A 22409-nucleotide genomic window follows, 5' to 3' on the forward strand; every position below is an offset into this window, starting at 1 on the left:
ATAATTTAATATCTGTACTTGGAGCATAATGGTGAGGCTAACAGAACTCTTAAATGAGACTTTCTAGTCCCTTTTCCCCTCGTGTATGGGAGGATTCATTTTTTTTTCCAGTGGAAGCTTTGGTTAAGGGCCAAATGAAGCCAACTAGAAAAGAGCTGAAGGCAGCGGGAGGCTTGTAGCCCAGGTCCCAATACGAGTCAGTTCTGTACAGACCACATGCGACCTTACCCAAGGTCTGCAGTTCATTCTCAGAGCTCAGAAGAAAGTTTGCCTGGCAGTGGCAGGGTTTCAGGACCGCTTTTGGCACAGAAGCTGAGCTGCCTCGGCTCCCACAGCCCCGCTCTGCTGCTGGACCTGGCCATGCAACCTCGGTCTGAAGACAGGGGAAAACTGAAAACCACAAGGTTAAAAACGAAGAGCCCCCACTGCTGGAGGCTATTTCCTTGCCCTCGTTGATGGGAAGAAGGAAGGTGTGGTTTTTTTTCCTGCGGAGGCTGCGGAAACATTGGAGCTTTTAAAATGCTGGGCAACAGCTATGCCATCAGATAGGAAACGCCGTGTTACACGGCTCCGTCTCACTGCAGCCAGGAACATTAGAGGTGGCTTTGCCATTTAAATGTACTATTGAATTGCGGTCTCTAATGTGGGCCTCCGACCTGGTTTTCTAATTTCTGTGGAATCTGATTGCCACTATTTTTTAACTATCTTTCCCCTTTCTATGATTTAAACCTAATTTGGCTCGCAAGCATTTGGCTGGTTTGGGAATACTTCTGTCAGTCTCCTAAATTGTCTGTAAGAGGGAAGGAAGGCAGGGCAAAATATGAAATAGAAATTGCATTCATTAATAAGGACATTTCAGCCTTATGATTACTCAGTGCTTTACAAATGGAGCAATGAATGGCAACTTTTTTTCAGGAGGAAAAACAAGGGCTAACAATAGTTTCTCCCTCATGTTTTATTATACAAGGTAGCAAGAAATAATGAAAGTACATTTCCATAATATATTCCAGTTGCAAGGTGCTGATGGATCCTTATGTGCGATGTCTTGTCAATTTAGTAGATTAATATCTGTCAACTAAATGAGCTGAAATCAAGATAAAGCTAAAATTCAGATCTCTGTTATTCTAGCAACTCAGAAGAATTCAAGAATTAAAGCAGTTACAGCAGTTCAAGAGTGTTTGTATGGGAGTAAACAGACCTAACTGACCTAATTCTCACCCTTTGGAATTTCAAAGGACGTCTGACATTTTACATGAGCCTGTAACATCAGCAAAGGAAAGGGCAGCACTCAAGTAGCTGAACCGGACTCCAGCAGCAGGAAGCAGCCCAGCATGCGGCTGCTCCGGGCAGGTCTCTCCTCCCATCGAAGTCCCTCCACTTGGCTTTGCAAAAAGCTTTTCCTGCATAACATTGTGCTTCCATCTCATCTTCACACCTTTGGACTCTCCACTGCTCCACCAGAGCCACTTGATCCCCGTGTCCCAGCTCGCAGCCATAATTACACCTTAGGCATCCAAAGCAAACCCTGCAGCTTCTCCTGCTTGTCCCCTCAAAACTTATCCACTCTGCGAGCCCACAAACTGCAGGGCTTACCACGAGCAAGGTCCTGGGGGAGGAGGGGGGTTTAGCTTTCCTCCCAGCCACATGGATTTGGGCTGGATCCCTCCCTGGTCCTCTGCACGTCTCTCTGGCTGCCCACAGAGGACGGGAGTTTTGCCTTCATATCTGCCCGTAAGAGCAACGAAGCTGGTGAAGGGACTAGAAAACAAGATTTATGAGGAGCAATGAGGGAATTGGGCTGTTTAGGCTGAAGAAGAGGAGGCTGAGGGGAGATCTCATTGCCCTCTACAACTACCTGAAAGGAGGTTGCAGTGAGGAGGGTGTTGGTCTCTTTTCTCAGGTGATATTCACAAATAAAGAGGCATTGCAGGGAGATGTACAAACATGCAAGATCAGGTGCTGCTCTCTCCTATTTTATTTTTTCAGGTTTGTTTTCCTATTGCATTAACATGCAGTCTAAGTGTCTTCCAGAAGAAAACACATCAAACATGAAACAAACAAACACATGAAACATCAAACACATGAAACACATCAGCCAAGTTTTTACTGGTTTTCAGAAGACACAAACTAATGTTGCTGAAAATGCTTAAAAATTAACAAAAACGTCTGTTTCAACCAATGATTTCTGTATTTAAGATTTTTATTTTCCCATAGAATTTGTGATAACCTCCAATCTATGCAAAAATCCATTCAAAAATATGATAGAAAATTTTGTCTTCTTACTAACATTTTGAGTCCAACTAACTTCATAATAACTGCACTTGTGTATGGAAAATAAACCCAGGCATTTTACAGGCTGTATTTTTGTTTCTCTTCTTTTATTTTGCTCCAGAAAGTTCAGCAGTATATAGTCATTGTTCAAGCCACAGATATGGAAGGAAATCTTAACTACGGTCTCTCAAACACGGCAACTGCAATCATTACAGTGACAGATGTGAATGACAACCCACCCGAATTCACTACGAGCACTGTAAGTATCAATATATCAGCACAGCAATGCGTGGACACACAGTGTGTTTGGAATTCATGGATTTATGTATCAGTCGTCTCCCTTTGCTGGTTTGGCAGATAGGAGGAACTTGATAGATCTGTGGGACAAAGACTTTCAGGGGCAAGAAAAAGTGGGGAAAAAAAGAAAAGGAAAAAAAGAATGATCTATGAACTAGCAAAACTATTTGGCAACCAATTTCACTGAGGTACTAAAGGAGCTGAAATAATGTGGCAAACAGACTATGTCTGATTGCTCCGAAGAGGATACAGTTGTTTCACAGCAATTGGCTGTAGATATCTCAGAGTTATTATTACTTATGAGTGAAATCCTGAGCAGTAAGAGATATTTTGGGTTTAGTAGCTTGGATGCGATTTCAAAGAAGCAGTAAATACTCTAAATGGTAACAGTTATTTGGTAAAATTTGTATTACACTGATAGCTCTAACAGATGTGTTTGTGTGTGCCAGCAGACATACTTCAGTACATCTGGTTTTAATCAGTGTAAGATCTTACTGAAATTAGTACAGTATTTCTCTATCCCATTCTTACGTGCTCCAAGTCTTTATTATTTGGGAGAAAGTGGAAAAGATAAAGAGATTGCAAATGACAAATGATTAGAGTTGGTTAAGATAAAAACAAAAAGACAGAAGGAGAAATGATGTGGTCTGGTTCTTTCCAGCCTTCATAATCCATAGAGATAGACATCCGAAACATGGATAGTAACCACAAAGGAGCATAGAGGTCTACATGCTAATAAATGAGAAATCATTGTGTAACCACTGTCTATATTCATATCAGGGACAACCAGGAGTGGTAAATGATGTATCTAAAACTGATACCAGATCGCTAAAAATACAGGAAGTCAAAACTGCATTGTGCTCATTTCACTGAATATCCTTTAAGGAATGCATTTATTATTTATATTATTCTGAATTTTCATTCCATCTTACAGGATATGCAAATATTTATTCACATAGTGTCAGAGTTTCCCCTTAGTTACACCCATACAAACTATGAATGCGCAGCAGAACTCAAGGAAGTCGTGCAAAAGCCAACTTGATGCCACCATGGACCCAGATGGGTTCCATGCCAGCTTTGGGATCCTTCCCTCCCATCACCATCAGGATCTGAGCTCTTGGTCATAGTGTGCTCGGTTCCTGAGCAGTGCCAGCCATTTCTGATGAAGTGACTAGGTCCTAGATTCTCAGAAAAAGAGCAGCACTAAATTCCTCCTGAATGAGAGAGAAATGGGCACCCTACACATTTTCGGGTCTGGCCCTCAGCCTCCAGTCTGTTGCTGTTCCAGTGGGTAGAGCTTGGGTTTTACAACAGCACATGTGCTTCCTATCTGTTGTGGTGAACACAGAGAGCTTTGTATTGTGAAGCTGTCATTACATATCTCCTTACATATGATACATATGGTTGTGGAGAGCCGTAAAAATGCGATGCAGATCTTGAGCCATGTGGTCCTTTCTACTGCCAGTATGGGATTGTTTTCCCTGGAAACTTTTGTAGTGGCTGGTCTTACACGGTTTGGCATCTCCCGGGCAATGGGACTTCCTACCACAACATGTGCTTGCTAATGTTGGGTGGGGGGCTTATTTTGCCAGGTAAATATCTCTTTAACCTTCATTTGAGTGAAAAAGGAATGACATCTAGTGGCCACATCATTTAAGCACAGGTTGTTCTGGATGACCCAGGTTGACCGATCCTTGGCTCCAAATGAAAGGTAGGAAGCGAAGTCTCGGGTAGTGCCTTCTGCAGGGCAGTATCCCTTCAGGTAGTGATCCACGTCTGAAGGGGATGTATTTTGAAGTCTCTCCAAAATGTTTTCCAAAGCTGAGTCTGGTGGAAGGTTAAGATAGTGGCAATTTGCTTTCAGGTGAATTCTAAGTATTTAATGTTTCAGTATTTGTAAGACCTAGGAGGAATAAAAGGCATCAAGAGAATTACCCATAGGATTGTGTTAAATGGATCAGAAAATGTTACTCTTCCTCTAAGCAGGGTTGATGTGTACCATTATTTCTCTAATTTTAATCACTAAAGAAAGAGTTCTGCAAAGGCCAAAGGGCTTTATACAGTAGCACGGGGGACTTGATAAAGATTTGAAAACCAAGTATGCCTTACAATAATGTTTTCTGATTCTATGGAAACAAATATCTTTGATATACTCCCAGGTATAGTCAGGATGAATTTCATGTGAGTATGAAAGTGTAATACAGTTTTTCCCTGACTGGCATAGAGAACAGCATCAGGCTAATCAGTCTCTTTAAACCTAAGCTGAGTCTCTTTGCTGTCCTCAAATAGTCTGATCTGCATTTTAACACCTCTAAAAAAAGGCAAAAATCTCTTTCCAGAAAATTTACAGCTCTCGGAGGATAAGAAAACCCATGGTGTCTTTTAAAACTGGAGACTGTTTGGAGAGATACAGTATATTTTTATTTAAAATACTTCTGTATTGAGATGCTGTTGTAAAAACAAAATAGGCTGAATAACTGAAATAATGGTTTGCTCTTGGAAAGTTGCCAGATGAAAAGAACTGGAGCAACTATATTCAGCTCTGAAGCACACAAAGGCCAACCCTATAGTGCTCCTAAATTACCTGTCATTCAGCCAGGGTGGTTTTAGACTTTATTGTTTCTGGATAAGAATGTCGCTCGGGAGGACACTGCTCCATGCTGGTGTCACAGCTCATGTGTTCAGCAGCAGGAATTAATGTTGCTGTGTAAAACTTAACAACGGGACAGGAAAGGGAAAAAACGGCCCCTGTGATGGTCAAGAAATTCAGATCACGTTGGTAGTCAGGCATGGCTGAGAAGGCTGCACACATGGACCAGGTAGAAGGCCAGACACAAGCGTATGAATGCCAGCATCACACATGCAAGAGAGGGGATGGCCTGCCCAGGTGTTTTGTTTAACAGCCATCCAAAATACCAACTGGGCAGTGATCATGATATAGTGCTGGAGGAGAAGTCAAAAATGAGTAATAAAATCACCCAGAAAGTCCTTAAATGTACGAATTAAAGATACTCAGATAAAACTCCGAAATGATTGTTTGCTTACATGAAAGTGGATTGATCTGTTTTTCATATCCTTTAGTACATTACATGAAAGGCCAGGGGAAGAAGAATCTTCACCATCTCACACAAAGGATTCTGAAGTTATAAGACGGAAAAAAAAAATCACAGTCTGTAAAGGAAATAATTCTGAGTTGAAGTCTGCTGCTAACACTAAGCCCAGTCCCCATAAGTGGACTCACGACCAGTTGTGGCCATCGTGACCTGGCCTACCAGCATCAAAGCATGAGGCACTGGGGAATGGCAAGGATGAGGTGACCTCCCCTAGTCCTTTCCAGCTCTGATTTTTGTGATGGTGAATGCGTCCTCAATTTGCCTTGCTACTTGACCATGCTGAGAAGCATCAGAGAGCAGCTAACGGGGGGAAATGTCTCATGAGATACTGCCACAGAGTGGGAAACAGATCTGTGCCAGAAGAGTGGAGCATCCTATGGTGCTGTAAACATCATAGACAGCTATTTTGGGCAATTTTAATGATTTAATGCAGGACAGTGACCCAGGGAATGCTCTTCTGGCTAGCTAAGGGACTTCAGCAGCCGGCTCTTTGTGCTGTGTTCTTCATGTGACTTTGCCGCTTGCAAAAATAAATGGAGGGAGTCGATTCTTCCCTCTGCCAAAGAGCAGTGACATTAATTCTCCTCGGCGTGCCCAACCAGCCTGCGCCCCCAGGCTCTGGGTGGAACGCCTTGCAAAAGTTTCACCTCCCGTGACCAAGTTTTCCTTTTGGAGTGATTCGCTGCACTCATTCATTCTTGTGGCATTTTTGATGGGTTTGCACCTCCCAGATCATCAGCTGGTATAAAATAGTAAAATTTTAACTGGTCTGCATTGCAAAGACCTTGTAGCAAGTTTCACTGGGAAACTTGCTCCCTAACTGCTACACGATAAAGATACCGGTATCAGCATGCCCTCCGCTACCCAAAGTCCCTGCTACTCATAACAGGGTCATGTCCTCTGACACTTATCGATGTAGAAATTCCTCTGCCTCCCTTCAAATATTTATCTCCTGTGTGCAGGCGAGTTGCGTTTTCTCCACATTAATATAGATCCATGGCTGAGCCTCTGGCCAGATGCTCGCCTCAGATACAGAGAAGGCACAGTGAAATTAGTGTTGGTGTTTCAAAGATTAAACATCAGCTGAGACAGAACAACGCTGGATACTCAGGTGAGATTTTATGCAAGGGGGAGGCATGTTTTGGCTTGTGGAAGGAACACCTTTAATGTCAATGAAATCTTTAGCTCCTCTCAAGCAGGATGCCCTTTCCAGTCTGACCCATCATACCATTAATAGCCATCCAAGGGTTTCCACTTTATCTAAGGAAATGTATAATCAGAGGGGAGGAGAAGTAAAAGGAATCCATGCCTACACTTGACTCTTACAAAGTCTATTTTTATCGTATTCAATCAGGAACAATCAGGCACAGAGAGGAGACGCAGATGAATTTGCATGATCAGACTTCTGTGTCTTAAATGTTAATTAAAAGTTATTTTAAATTTGCCTACTGTGCAGAACTTGTTTTTATAGTAGCCCGTGTAAGGGAAATATTATTTCACAGGGCTGAAGTGCTCATGATTAGTTGAGCTTGTGGATTCTTGGGAAAACCTGGCTGGCAATCAACCTCTCCTTTAAAAAAAAAAAAAAAGGGGGAAAAAAGAAACTGGGCTATTCAAGTTCTTTAAGCTCCTGAGCCTTAGGAGGTCTTATTTAAAGCTACTTTAAAACTTGCCCTTTGGCACTGCTTTGAGAATCTTCTCTTGCAAGGCTGAACCCAGTGGCGCATATTTTAAAGCATCCTCTCTCTAAGACTGCCTTCACTGCCACGCCACCTCTCGGGCTCATCTCCCATTAGGAACAGGTCTGAAGGTTTAGGACCGGACTGTCAGGCAGTGGTGAGTCTTGTGGCCTGGGCAGGCAGTCTGGTCAAAGGCTGGGCATGAAAGCAGAAGAGCCAGTACAGAGTAACTCCATGCTCAGAGAGATGCTCATCTCCTAACAGAAGGGGCCATGTCGCTGGGTAAGGTTAATCTGTTTGCAAAGTGGATTTGGCTTATCAGTGGAGGAACAAACACTTGTTGCGAGTGCATCACGAAAAGCAGTCCTTGCCAGTTTTTAACTGAGCTATTTAATTACTAGTGTCAGATCAGGCTGATCTTGGAGGTGGTAACCTGGCTCACCCAGGACGGGATCAGTCAGCAATGAGCTCGGTGCTTCATGAGCAAAACGACAGAGAGTCCCAAGTTGAAAGGGCTTCTGTTATTGGCAGTGCACTGCCAAAAATTTCTGACCTTTGTCTCTGCAGGTATTTTGGCTCCTCAGCGCACTGTGGAAAATGTTATTGAGCCCACTCTGGGAAATGTTTTGAAATTTGAAAGTGAAGCAGGATCTCAGGACATAGTGGGTGCACTAACATTGTCCTTTACTGTAAATAGTTCTTCCTTCTCCCGTTTCAATGTTTCCTTCCCATTTTGTCCCCGGTCTGCACCCTGATACACTAGTGCACAGCATTTTGTGATGCTAAACAAGCCAAGCTCCTCCAGACCCTTTTTACATCACAGCTTTCCATTCCCATGGTTATCTCAGCAACCCTGCTGTGCACCAGGCTCTGCTCAGATTTCTTATTTCTTTCTTTTGACCAGATTTGTATATAATAGTCCAGATGAGATTTTCAGTGTCTTAAACAAGAGTTCTTCTGCTCTGCAAACTTACCAAAATTCTGGAAAAGCAAACAAAAGCAAGCCAAAATCTCATTCCTTCCTCTATGTGTATTTGTTCTCATGTTAACACTGAAGACAAAATACAGCCATGCATCAACCAGAGAAAGAGCAACACTGTCCAATATTGCAGAAATTGCTGACTTGAGCTGTAAAAATATGATGACTTCTTTTCAAGTGGCAAAGAATTGAGAAAATGCTTCACCTGGTCTCTAGCTCCCTGAGTTGAATCCTGCTGAGCTCTGTCTCTAACAGTGACTTCAGAAATAGCAAGTGCCAGAGAAACCCCTCAGTTTTTCATTCAGGTTAAAAAAATCCTGATTTTCAAATTGCTACAGTGCAAAAATGTAAATAGCCCTAGTTTGGAGAAATAATATTAAATGGCCACAGGAAACCAGAACAGGAAGCCAAGTAAGCCTGCTAGTGGTTTGGGGTTTCCTAAGCACATTTATAGCCAGATGTACCAGGAAGCATTCAGTACATGTGAGCATTATGAGAAATCCCTTTTACATACATGCTAGTGTTTTACAAATTGATCTTATGCTGTGAAGGGAGAATCCAGTAGGAACGGGATTTTGGTAGGTTCCCACAGAGAGAAGAACAGACCAGGATGGTCCAAACTGGACCAAGGAGCATCCTAAAGAGAGGTCTTAACACACCCGATGCAGGGAAAATCAGTGGACTTGGGCAGTTAACTACCTCCCACGGTCTGGGCATGTGTCCAGATGTGGAAAAGATCAAGGGCTTAAATCCTGAGCACCACGTACCGATTTCCCAGCACAAGGACTAACGCTGCCGGTGTGGCAGGGACCCAGTGCCTCTGCCCCTTTGGCTCACGCACTGCCTGTCGTTACACCTGTGCCATTCGGTGACATTTGGATATAGATTAGCCTGCACGCCACAGTATTTTAAAATCATCAAAATGCCCATGGCATAATTTAGAGGCAGTTGTCACAGGAGCCAGAAATCAAGGTGAACAGCACAGGTCATGGCTGGCAAGGGGAAAGACCTAATACCACGGTGAGAAAATTTAACAGGACCGCGTTGTTTTACAGCTAAAAACAAACCCAGGAGTTCAGTACAGTCCTGCAGACAGGATTTATTGTTAAAAATCAATTGTGCTTTCATGGAAAATCCCAGGTGACTGCCGTTTGCTTGCTATTTTCCAATCAAAATGAAGCTCAGCCGAACTACATGGTAAAGCTTGGGCTGTTATAGAACTGTCATCTTCTAACTGAAATAAATTATTATATTCAAGTGAATCCAATATGCCCAGTAGCATTTGAGTACATGAGTATCTACCTAATTCTGTGTGCATTTCAATTAAATACATAGTCAGTGAAGTCTAAAATCTACAAATCAGTTTGCTTCTCCTAAATAAGAATTCGGTGTTCATAAATTGAAATGGGCTTTCTGCTTCTCATTACATTTTGGGTCCTGATGAAAGCCATTGCTTATTGTCATAAAACAAAGAATTAGAATAAGGATTTTGGGTCAAGAGGTAGCAGTAACAAACAGAAAAACAAAAATTGTTCTTTCTTCCTGTCTGATTCTATGATTTTATGATTCTTGTCTCAGCCTTACCCAGGACTCACCACGCTAATGTCAGGAGGCTTTGCTGCCACAGACAGGCAGTTTAGCCTTGGTTAGGAAAGCAGTAACACTGTGGTGGAAATTACTGACAGCATGACCTGCCTTTTGAATCACCTGGCCTTCGGATGTGAGTCCCAACCTAACTGCAAAGCCTGCCCATCAGTGCCCAGGAGCTGTGATGGCCACACGGTTTTCATTCTGATAAGGACTGAGGGAGAGCCTCGCCTCAGGGTGCAGGTTTTACAGCTTGGCACAATCCCTTGGGACAGTTTCAGGAAACCTGGTAGTTTGTCCTGCTGAAACCTCACCCCTCCTTCTTGCTCGGATTTCTGCACAGGTGCAAACTGTGACTGCTGGGGCTGAGCACCCTTGGGTGGGTCCAGGGGTGCTAGGAGCCGAGGGCAGAGGGCTGCTGGTGCCCTCTACCCTCTTGAGGTGCCTGGAGACCCTTTCAGTGCCTTGCTCTGGAAGACAAACCATGCTGCATACTCTGTTGTGGATACTCAACTTCTGCTCTTTATTTTATCACCTTTCATCTATAATGAAAGTCATTTCTCACTTTATGAGAAAACAGTAATTCCCCGTGTCTTAATGAAAAGAACATCAGCCTCTTCTGTGATTTCATCAGCATAGCATATGACAGAAGGGATTGAAATAACTTTAAGACTACTTAGGGTAGTCTACAGGATGGATAGATAGGTACAAAGATGTATGTATACAGATACACAGAGATAAATATACATGTAGCTAGATTCAAAGCATAGATAGATACTGATATGATGTGAACAGTCATCAATGAAATCCAAGTCCCTGCTCCCAAATAAATTGTGGTTATGTGAATTATTCCATTACATTGTGGGGGTATATATGCATTTATTAAAAGAATGTGGTCTCCTTTATAGAAGTCTCTAACTAATAGACTCCATTAATCAAAACCTAAATTTACAGTGGCTTTTGTTTTGTTTATTTCCTTTCAGTACATTCATTTTCAAATTATCACCAGATTAATCATCTACAATACTTTAAACCAACTGCCATTTGGTGCAACAGTTCTGGTTCTTCTCCATTACACTGAGCATTAGTTCTTAAGGCATAGTTCAAGGCTCTGTTTAGCCTGATTCTGTCCTGAATCTAACTGAAATCAGATAGATTCTTCCTTGTAAATGGGTCAGTTACACAGAAAAAACATCCAATGTAATCTTAAGATTGAAAAAAAAAAGACAGAAAGAAAGAAAAAGGAAAAAAAAAGAATATAATTTTATTTCTCTTCATTGATACCTGCCTGGTGGTTAAAAGAAGGATTAAAATGAGGTCATTAAACTTTCCTTGGAGACAAGCCCCAGACCTCAGTGGTAATATGATTAATCAAATATAAAAGTGAAGCTACCCTGAATGAATAACTCATTTTTATAAAATATCTAATTACTGAAATGTCGTCTGCTGCAGAAAAAGAAGGGGGGGAAATTAATTGCAATAACAATTCAAGAAGATAAAGTTTTTCTGAATTAGGTCTACACAAGAAGCTAAATTGAGTTGATTAAGTAATTTTGGTTTCAGGAACACCCTTGATGGAAGTTAGTAGTAATGAATTTTTCAGACCTTGGAGTTTAAATTGCCAACGACCAGTGAGTTAAAAAATGGGGACGATAGTTTCATTACAGATTTCAATTTTCTGTCAAAAAAAAAAAAAGGAATATTAAAAAAAAAAACGCTCTATTGGTCTCTCTCAAATTGGACACATGTACTGCTTGGTGTAAAATCAAGAATAATGCCACCTCCGCTCTCTGTACAAGAGAGCACAATCTCAGCCAATTACAGCTACAGAAGTACCCAGGGGGCAGAGCCCACGGTGCTGCTCGTTTTTTGCTCCCCAGCACGTAAGTGGTCAAAATCCAGAAATTACGGCACAGCCTCTGTGCCTGCATACCTCGTAAATATATTCCCACCTGTAATATATGGCTCTGCGCTTTCCTTTCATTGTGGTTCTTGTAGGAAGCTGTTGTTAATGGGATGAGCAGCGCATGCATATCCATCAGCAGCAGCGTGGTAATACGTAATAATTTGTTTGGACGTTTAAGCCTCCTGCCTGCTGTTTGCTGCTTCGTACGGTCAGGTTAATATTGTCAAAACACAAGCAAGAGCTGTTCGCTGGCAAGAGCACCCCCAACCATGCGGTATGACACCACACATCAGCTCTCCCTTGCCGTCACCCATCTGTCATGAGCCCCTTCATTTGCCGCACCTGGCAGAGCTGTATCTCCTGGTGGGGTGTCTCATTCAGCAGTGACTTCTCTCCTCCTTCTCCCTCCCTGTTTAATGTGTATGGGGTCTGGAGCGGGAAGGTGTAGACCGCACCCCCAACCCATGCCTTCTGTACCAGGAATTACGGGCATGACACAATCCGCAGGGTCAAGCAACATCTCTGCAGAAAATCACCTACCCTTCCTGCTCTGTGCCGTGCTGGAAATCCCTGTGTTCTCCGCTGCCTGGTACGTACACGTTGATTAGAGACCATTCCTGTGCATCAGTCAAGCTAAAACTTCAAGGAGAAAATCAGACATTAATGCTCCTATATCTACCCGTACCAGCAATTTTTTTCCCTAAAATCTATCTGTAATGTCTCTCTCAGATCAGAAGGATCTTTCATAGACTCTGTACCTCTTTCTGCCTTGGGATGAATACCCAAATCCTAATTCTCCTCCCGAGCCCAGCCCTGAAATCAGAGGGCACAATTCGGTTGCCTGAGTGCAGCCAGCCAGCACCCAGGGGTCCTGGTCAGACAGGACATCCAGGCAGCCCTGCCAGGTACACCTCCGTGTCTGCCAGGTGTCCCAGGCAAATACCTGTTGGAAGTGGATTATTTCATATCTTAAAAGTACACACCGTCGCAGGCACTGATGCAGGTCTGAGAAATTTAAACGCATTTTGTAACTCCGTCATTGCAAGGAGCTGAAATAAATCCCCTTCTGGAGTTGGCTAACTTTTTTGGGTCGGCAGGTTTTTAATTCCTCAATACTCTGTTGCCTTAAAAACAGTTGCTTCCAAGGGGTGTCATTTTAAGAGGATATGTATCTGGAATTTCATTAAGCACGTTTTGGTTATGAAATCTTTAGTGACATACTAAAAAAAAAAAAAGGAGATTTAGCAAAGGATTTGGCAGTGCTGTGAGTTTTCTCTTATCAAATATTTCTAACTGTCCAGGATGCCTTAACACTTTCCAGCCGTAGAAGAAAGGGTCAGAACACAGACTGAAGCGAGAATTAAAAACAGAGGAAGTTTGAAAGATTTCATGCAGTTTTTTGAGCATCATGGAGTTTTTCAAACTGTTCCTGCTTTGTGCAGGAACGTTTTAATTGCCAAAAAAATAACAGAGAAGAAATAATGTTTTCCTTCCTAAATTTACAAGGACCCACCATCCTCCCATTTCTCACTGCACCTCCTTTTCTCTGTTACACAGGCTTCGACTTCCCTGTACTGAACAGCTCTCCTCTCTTTTCCAGTGAGAAGTCTTTCTCATGGCAAGTCTGATGAATTACACAGCATTTAATTTAGTCTTCATTCTGTGCTCTGAATTACTTTAAGCAGGCGGGCATGCGTTTTTCTGTTGTTTCTGCCTGATTTTAGTGACTCTGGGGCTGTGCTGCTGCTGCAATTGTCAGCTTTTGTCTGCAAACTGCAGGGACCCTTCAGCAACCCCTGCAGCACAGAGATGGTGCATTTCGGGGTGTGCTCCGACCTCCTGCCTTCCAGACCACGGGGCTGACCAGAGCATAGCGCATCCTCCACTCCTGGTCACCTTCCCCTAGAAAGCACAGCACAGGGAAGCAGATGGGGGACCCACAAATCTCCCTGCGAGCAGAAGCTCTCAGCCCCACTGATAGGTAGTGCCTTTACATTTCACTCAGCAGTAACAATATAAAGACCATCCGTGGCATCAGCTCAGTAAGTCACGACTTTAAACCACAGTAGTAGCACTTTTAAAATAAAACCCATTCTTCCGTGCCTTTCTCCTACAGGGATGCTGTGTCTGATCAGGAACCTTGTTTATGACCAGCCCTTGTGGGTTTTGCAGCACCTGATTGTGGAGTTCAACGCTAGTCATTAAAAAGTTAAAAAAAAAAAAAATTCCTTGGTATGCTAATTCTGAGACTAATCTGGAAACAACAGAGATTTCAATTGTAACACAGAGAAGGTTTGAGCTGAAGTCATCAGGCAGTCTGACTGAGCTGTGCTACGCAGGAAACTTGTTAAAAATCTCAATACCAGGATTATGGTGTGCATAAAAAATTCAGTTTCAGTACTCTTAAAATTCTCTCTCTCCCAAATATCCATTTTCAGATCCCAAAGGCACAAGAGCAGCTTTTATATGCCCTAAAATTTGAAAAAAATAAATTAAATTTAAAAAATTAAATTAAAAACTCATTATTTTATTATGAAGTGGACAGTTAATAAGAAAATCCTAAACCAGATTTATCAGCTTAAGGCCCTTCTTTATGAAACTTCATTACAGGGGCCTGAATTGAAACATTCTCTTCTATACACATTTCACCAAAAAATACAGGTCAGGCCTGTGAAGTACATTTTGCTCACTTAGAAGCTTAATGCTGTCATGCCATTTTTGTCAGTCTGGTTCACATGTAAATTGGGAAAAATGCATTTTCAAGGTTTTGTTCAAAACAGTGCAGTTATTTTCTGCTTTGGGCTTTGAAGAAAGAGAAAGACATTTGAGACCTGACATTCCAACAGATTAAATAATTTCACCTGCTTTTAAGGAAATTTTTTATTTTAAAGAACTTAGGCAGGAAATTTGGACACATATGACCATCAGGTCACTTCAGAAGTGTTCATAGTTACATGCCTAACTGCGAGCACAGGGAATTGAGCACGCTGGCTACTCCTGTATGGCTGCAAGTCTCTTCTCACACATATGAAGTATGTTCGGGTTCCTCCGTTGAAGCCAACACATTGCAGAGCCTGGGGAAGAGCAGCGCTGGTTATCCAGCTCATCCCCCATGGGGTGCCCACCACACACAGGGTTCACTGCCAGCCCTCCTCTCTTGAAGCTTTTCCATAGCTCAGCAGATATCATAGAGCTACGACACAACACAATGGGGGAGGCCAAAAGACTGATCTGGGCTGACCAAATGGACTTGTCAAGTGGCACATGAATTCATGATGTTCTCAGGATCCCGACCCAGCCCAGATACTCCAGCACCAGTTTTATGCCCATGAGACGCAGGCAACTCACGTAGCCTGCAGTGCTGCTGCTAAAGGGAAGCATAGGGCTGTCGGCTGTTGTAAAGCACTGATGTATCTGTGCAAAACTGTTTTATTATATAAAAGTACGCATTTCTTTAAGAATGCACCTTTTGTAGGCAGTTCCAGCTGTTTTAAAATCTATGCCTTTATTTAAAAGATAGCATTGCTAATTACGCCTGACAATCAAATAGTCTGCAGAAAGGTATCAGCTACCTTTTCTTACTGTTCATGCTGTAGGCAAGAAACAAAAGTATGTTAGGCAAGAAAGCAAATTAAATGTTCAAAGGATTCTTGTCTAAAACTTGAAAATAAAAGGCTGTGCTATCAGATCAGAATTTTAACATATACTGTTTCCATTGGCTCCTGAGATGATAAAATCTTTTATGGTTGAGTATAACCATTGTTAAAGGTCACTGTTGCAAAGGCTACATCATTTAGATGAGTTGAGATCCCATTTTGGATAAATTCACAATTTTTCTTCCTAACAAGGAGATAGTATCAGGATTTGAATGTACAAGAGTGCTTGGTTACAGATTAAAGGCTTTTGTGTTCTGGAAACCACACTATGCCAGATTTCATGAGTTTCAGTGAGACATGCAAGTCCCAAAAGTCAAGTAGGTTGATTAAAGTGGTTCTTTATAGCCTTTGAAATACAGATAAAGTACAACTTTCCTACACGGGGTTAATGTACTTTTTTTTTTTTCCTTGACAAGGCTATATGCCTTTCCAAGGACTTAATTTTAATCTCTTTTTAAACCTTTCATAAGAATGTTGTAAAAAGCTCTTTTGTGTTGTAATGCATTTTTATAAAATATCTAAATTTCTATGCAAACTTCGAGCCTCATTCCATAAGATATATTTATCTGGAAATGGCTATCTTACAGCAGAGTAGTGTCTTGTGTCATCATTTCTCTGGCATCTTTTCAGACTGTCACAGGAATGTAACATCTGATAATGAAGAAAATTAGTGCTCATTGTCAGACATGCAAACTTTTTTTTTTTTTAATATCCTTTTACTATTGCGTGCTCTTGTCTCTGAACTGCTGGCATGTACTCGAAGAGTCTTTGAACCAAGGTGAAAGCTAGACCTGCACGTTCCTTCCTCATGCCAGAGATGCTGAAATGAGAGGGTTTTCATCTGCTGCTTCTGAAAGAAAGGATATTACTCTCTTCTCCTCTGTTGCTGCATTGTCTTCATATTCAAAGAGTAAATCTTTTAGTTTAATTCAAAACTAGTCATTACTCATGATTTTGAAAAAATTACACCTGTAAAGAAAAAGCCCAAAGCTAGTGGTTGTTGCCAGCTACAGACACCAAGTGGATGCTGTCTGCACCCCATCATAGGATCATATTAGAAGTGTGAAAGTTTAGGGCTCGCTTTCGTGTTTCTAACGCCTTTTGTTCTTCTTTTTTAAGATCTGTTATCAAGTGTTCTTGTAGAACCTTTTGGTAAGCAAGCCTGGCCCCACCACACCATGTGTAGAGCCTTGCTCCCAGGTTGGAGAGCTCCTTTGCAGGCATGGGGGGCATTTTAGTGGCATGAGCTGCTGAAGATGAAGGCAGAACTTCCAAAAGTTGGTGAGATGGTTGTCATGCCCTCGGCTGCATGAGGCTGACTCCTGCCAGACCACAACAAACCAGTGCCTACAGCCTCAGCAGTTCATTTCTGATTGAGCTCTGACTGCTGGGCCTCATACCAGTGGAGAAAAACTGTGAGCTGGCAGGAGTGCGTTGGGCTTTATAGATAACGTTTGGGGAAACATTTGCCACATGGCATTTAACTAGTCTGAAGTTATATATGTGTGCGGGGATTGACTGTGGAGTAGACCCAAATGAGCATGGAGTTGAACCAGGGATGTTGCGGTGCAGGGTCTGCTGTGGGCATGAACCTGAAAAAATCAACAGCAAACACAGGGGCTTGCTGCCTCCAAAATGCAGAGCCGGACACTGAGCTGCTTCAGAAAACCATGCAGACTTCGGCACTTAGAAGACAATCGTCATTCAGGAGCACACAAGAGTAGTTCTTTAATGAAATGTGATTAAGAAATTCACATTTCAAAATCAATTTGCATGCGAAGTATGGTTGACTTTATGTATCAGATCATTTTTTCAGAATACGGAGTTTCAAGTGCATTTGTTGCCTCTTTTGCACCATGGCCAAGGTGGAGGAAGAACCTGGAGTTCGGTGTATTGCTGTCACAGAAACTGATAGCCCAATGCGACTGTGCAGCGTAGATTGGGCAGGATAACTTGCAGACCTAGTACAGTCATCCATACAGCAAACAATATTGGAAATTAAAGGTCAGAGAATTGATAGAAAGGCTTAAGAAAACAGCAATTAGGCATCTAGGAAGAAAAGCTAAATTACCAGTAGTAGGAGTAGGGGGAAAAAAAAAAAGAGGATTATTGATCTAAATATCAAGTTGGCAGATACACAGAGTACAATCTAGAGGTTTTTTACACCTCTGGGCTTATTCAACCCCCACAATAAAAAATGCAGGCCTATAAAGATGGAATAAGAAGCAATCAATTAGGTTGGCATTTGCTTGTTTCCATGCTGCAGCTGGGCAGGCACATCACAATTAATGATTTATTAGGAGATTTTCGCCTTTTTTTCCATTTTACACAGATTGCTGCAACCAGACTGCAGTGGCTTATTAATTTGCGTGCTATTCAAGCGTCTTTGTTAAATATCATGTGGAAAAGGTAAACATTTGGCTCACACACCAACACTTCAATGGGAGTATGTCACAGTTTACGTAGGCAAATGCAGCCTGGCATGCAGCTCTGGGTGTTGGGTTCCCCAGCTGCACCTCGCAAAGGTCTCTCAGGTCCCAAGGGCTTGCTGTGTTATGGGGTGGCCCAGCAGCAGAAGGCAGTGAGAGATGGACACCCAGTGCCACATGCCCACGTGTGCTTGTGCCCTCTCCTATGGGCTTCTCTCTACCTAGGGGGCCCAGAAAGAAGAAGTAACACTTTGTGGTAATTATAGCTGTCCAGGGAAGGACTCATAATCTTATATGAGAATGAAGATGCCCTTATTCTTCTAAGTGAATCCATAGCTATAAGTGACAAAACACTCTATGCTTCTATGCAATCCAGATTTCATAACCTGCTTCTGCCTATAACAAATTTTGTGTCGTCATTAGCAAACGCAACAAAAAAAATCTTTCTTGCAGCTGCTTATATGGACAAGTCATTGCTTTCACAGCTTTTTGTCAAAAACAGCTAGGAAAAGGTATGAACATTGGAAAAAAAGGAATTTCCTTTAGAAGAAAGCCTGAAAAATTGTCTCTGTATTCGTCTATCTCAATTCAACACCTTTCCTAGGAGTGGCTGCAGTGAGCTAATTGGTTTTACTCTGCTGTGCATGGCTTCACAACCCAGGCTCCAGATTTATAGCACAAAGTCAAGTCACTGTGTGAATTCATCATTTGTCCCCCCACATCAATCCCTGTCTCTTCCTGAGTGATACTGGTCTGTGTGTTTATATGCTGTCAAACACTGAGTGAGACAAAAGACAAACTCAGGAATTAAACAATTTTAGTAGAATCTGATGCAACCAGAATATCAGAATGAATTATTACCTTTTCAGCAAGACACGAGTTCAGACAGGTCAGCTCTAGAGGAATGAGAGAAAGACTTTTGCCAGCACATGCTTTTATGGTAAAAGGGACAAAAAAGACACTACAGAATTTAAGAGTTTAAAAGCATACAAGTTCAGAACAAATTCTTATCTCAGAAGGGAAACAGAGTGTGTAACAATCAGCCATAGAAATCCTTGCGAATGGTCTTTAAAAAAGCACTCTGGAAATTAAGGACTTCAAATGCAACAAGTGAAAGTGAAGCCAAATGAATTACAGGGGAATACGAGTAAATGCTACAAGTATAGGTCAAGTGGTGTTTTATCAATCTTGTGTTTACTCCAGCAGCTCCTGCGTTGCCCATTGTTTTACCTTGTTTGAATAGATATGCTTCCCTTTATTTAAAATCAATTGTAATCTTATGAAAGAAAACTTACAGCAGAGGGAATGCTGTAAAGCAGCACAGTGAAAAATGGCATTGTTCATTATCCTAAATTACTCCAAGGTAGGGAGGGAATGATATTAAAGAAGTGTGGGTAGCTCTGAGCTGCCATCCTTCCTTTAGCAAATGTAATTTAATGTCATTACTTAATTTTATTAACGGTAAAGACAATTGTGGACAATGCATGTTACAGCATTTACTTACACTAATGATAGTGGGGGAGTGTTAGCAGGAGGAAAGATGGGCTACATTTTGGATTCCCAGTAGCTGCTGATCCAAAGATGATAAAAAGTTGTTCTCTTGTTTATGGTGCATCTCTCCAAGATTTGCTTCTTGACGTGCATAGCTTTGGATGGGTCTTTTGATTCTTGAGTAGGTATTGTTGTCATCAGAAAAATATTTAGCTTTATGAGCATAATAGACAATATTTACCCTTAGTGCTGAATAGAACTAAAAGAACTAACTAATGCCTAGTAGGCATTACAACTGGATCAGCTCCTGGATTCCTCAGTATATGCAGAGCATTTTGATCTTTACACTAATAGAAAAGCTTTATAGAGGGCTATGATCTTCCTCTAGGCTTTATATTGAGATGTCCTTGTGGACTTATAATTTCGGTTTTGTACCTCCTACATTTAAAATATGTCTTTACTATATTGCTACAGGCCAAATACAGGTGTTGTGATGGCTTTTACAAAAAGCTGCTCTAAAGTCTGGTGGCAAATGTGTGGTATTTTTCCAGGTGACCCAAACTCATTGGCAACACCTGGATTATGATCTAGTACAGGTGTTCAGCAGCCTGCAAGTCTGGTCCTCTTAAACGTCTTAGGTAGAGCTTTTAGCTTGCTCTTAACGAATTAATCCTGTTTGGTTCTGCAAGACGTAAGCCTAGCAGTGGTGGACAAAGAACTGTGGGCCAAGGTCAGAGATTTGAGATAGATGCATGGAGTGCTAAAATCCTTTGAAATTACAACCAATATGATACCTTGATGTTAGCAGTGTCACCATCTCCTAGAAGAGAGTGGAGGCTCATCAACTTGTCATTGCTGGCATGCTATACAACATAAACTTCGTGTAATAGGCAATAACTAGCGTGGATTTAGTAAGAGACAATCCTACTTAACTAATCTCCTTGAGTTCTGTTGAGCAGGATTCAGAAAAAAAATGGTAATAGAAATGTACCTCTGACATAATCTAATGGATTTTTCAAAAGGCTTTTGATAAATTTCCATATAAATTTTCCCCTGCTTAAGCTGTGTGCCACAGAGATTCCAAATTGGTGAAGAGAATGGGTAAAGAACCAGTGAAATCATGGGAAATAAAGAGACAAGAAGAACTGTAGCATGTGCTGGAACTAGAATTATCTCGCAGCTTCCCACTGTTCTTCCCCACCACTCAGCATGGCTGGAAAGAGATGCCATCTGCATTCGCTAGCAAAAACTTGTTTAGGACAGGTGCATACCAGAAAAGAGGGCAAAATGCCATTCAAGATACCACTAAAGGGCAAATTTAAATCTACATTAACATAGGGCAGATTGAATATTTTTCCTGGCAGAAGTGCAATAATGTATACTAAATATAAGCAGACAAGCTGAAGGACTCCAAAGGATGGGTATGGGTTAGTACTGGAAAGGGACTCTTGTGCTAACAAAGGAATGATTTATTATCATTTACATAACCTGGCATTTGTGCACACCAAAGGCCAAATTTTCCAAATGCTCTGCTCCTGCAGTTTGGGGCCAGGCTTTCAGTTGCAGACTTAGAGCCAGCCGCTCCCATCGTTTCCCCAGTGTTTAATTTGCCATATGTCAATCAGAGTGTTGATTTGCAAGTGCTGATAATAGGCAATGTTGAGGGATGAGCACATTTGAAAATTTGGGAATGTGTCTTACTGGCAGCTTCTGAGCCCCAAACACTGGAAGTATCTGCAGAGCAGGATCCCTGATCAGCCATATGATAAATCAAGGACTGGAAAGCAGAAAAGAATGCAGCTAATGCATCAGGATATGCCTGAGCTGGACATGCTCCATGAAAATCAGTGCTAAATGAGAGAATTAAGCACCAGGAAAGGCTGTGGCAAAATCACAAGAAACACTTTAAATAATGAAACAAAAATCAAATCAAATGCAAGAAAGAAAGAAAATGAAATAAAATCGCTGAAGAAGCAAATGCCATGACGGGAATCTGAGTGAGGCAAAATACCTTGTTTTAAAGGGACATAGTCATCACAGAAACAGCACATTTTAGTCTGCCATTTTACCCTCTAACGAGAATTAACTCTCCAATTGCTGTAAGTGAATGAGAGTGTCAGGAACGTTTTCGGTTTGTTTGCTTCAAGCATTTGCTAAAATGTGGGCAGTGGCTGGGTGATAGCGGGCTTGTTCTCCTTTGGGCTAAAACGTGAGGCTAGACTTAAAAAGGTTTGGGAAAATATTCAAAGAATAAGAATATGCAAAGCAGAGGTGAGAAAGGGACACGTTGCTCACTGTGGTCCTTTTCATGGGACTGATGTCCTTGTTGGTGTGCTGGTTAAGGGGATGTAGCCACGAGGACCGACAGAAGGGTTCTACCGTGACCGCTCCTATCTTTTTATTTGCAGTATTCAGGGGAAGTTCCTGAGAACAGAGTGGAGGTTGTGGTTGCAAATTTGACGGTGATGGACCGGGACCAGCCTCACTCCCCCAACTGGAATGCCATCTACCGCATCATCAGCGGGGACCCCTCTGGCCACTTCACCATCCGGACAGACCCTGTCACCAACGAAGGCATGGTAACTGTCGTGAAGGTAAGTGGGAAGCCAAAGCAAAGACGTATTTGTCACCCTTTAAGCTCACTAAGGCCACAAGGATTGCCAGAGGCCTGCAGTTATTTCATGCCTTCCCTACCTGGGAGCACGAGTGCTTCAAGCGGTTGTTTACCCGCTCTCTCTGTGCAGGTGTCCTGAATACTTTTGGTTTGAGCTGTGGCAATGATTCTGGGTTTCTCCCGCCATAAGCCTTCATAAACTCTCACATGCCAAAGGCAGCTGCCAGCATCAGAGCCTGACCTGCTCCTTTTTGAGCTCAAGTGGGACTGGTGCCTGGGCTGTCCAGTCCTGCCCTGCTTGGCAGTTCAGGGCAGAACCTGTGATTCTCCTTTCTGAGCCAGAAATTTGCCAGCTACCTGTGAAGCTGTGGGTGGCACTTCACTGCA

At 42.1% G+C, this 22409-nt stretch overlaps 1 protein-coding gene across 6 annotated transcripts in view; it reads left to right on the forward strand.

Annotated features, from left to right (window-relative positions):
* Positions 1–22409, forward strand: part of CDH4 (cadherin 4) — a 657011-nt gene that overhangs the window by 613400 nt on the left and 21202 nt on the right. For all 6 annotated transcript variants that reach the window (XM_040575638.1, XM_040575636.1, XM_040575637.1 and 3 more), the window contains 2 exons: positions 2393–2530; positions 21817–22002. In XM_040575638.1, coding sequence (XP_040431572.1) covers positions 2393–2530; positions 21817–22002 — 324 coding nt within the window. The remainder of the gene's footprint in view (positions 1–2392; positions 2531–21816; positions 22003–22409) is intronic.

Source organism: Cygnus olor, chromosome 16 (genome assembly GCF_009769625.2).
Source record: "Cygnus olor isolate bCygOlo1 chromosome 16, bCygOlo1.pri.v2, whole genome shotgun sequence".
NCBI classification, from domain to species: domain Eukaryota; kingdom Metazoa; phylum Chordata; class Aves; order Anseriformes; family Anatidae; genus Cygnus; species Cygnus olor.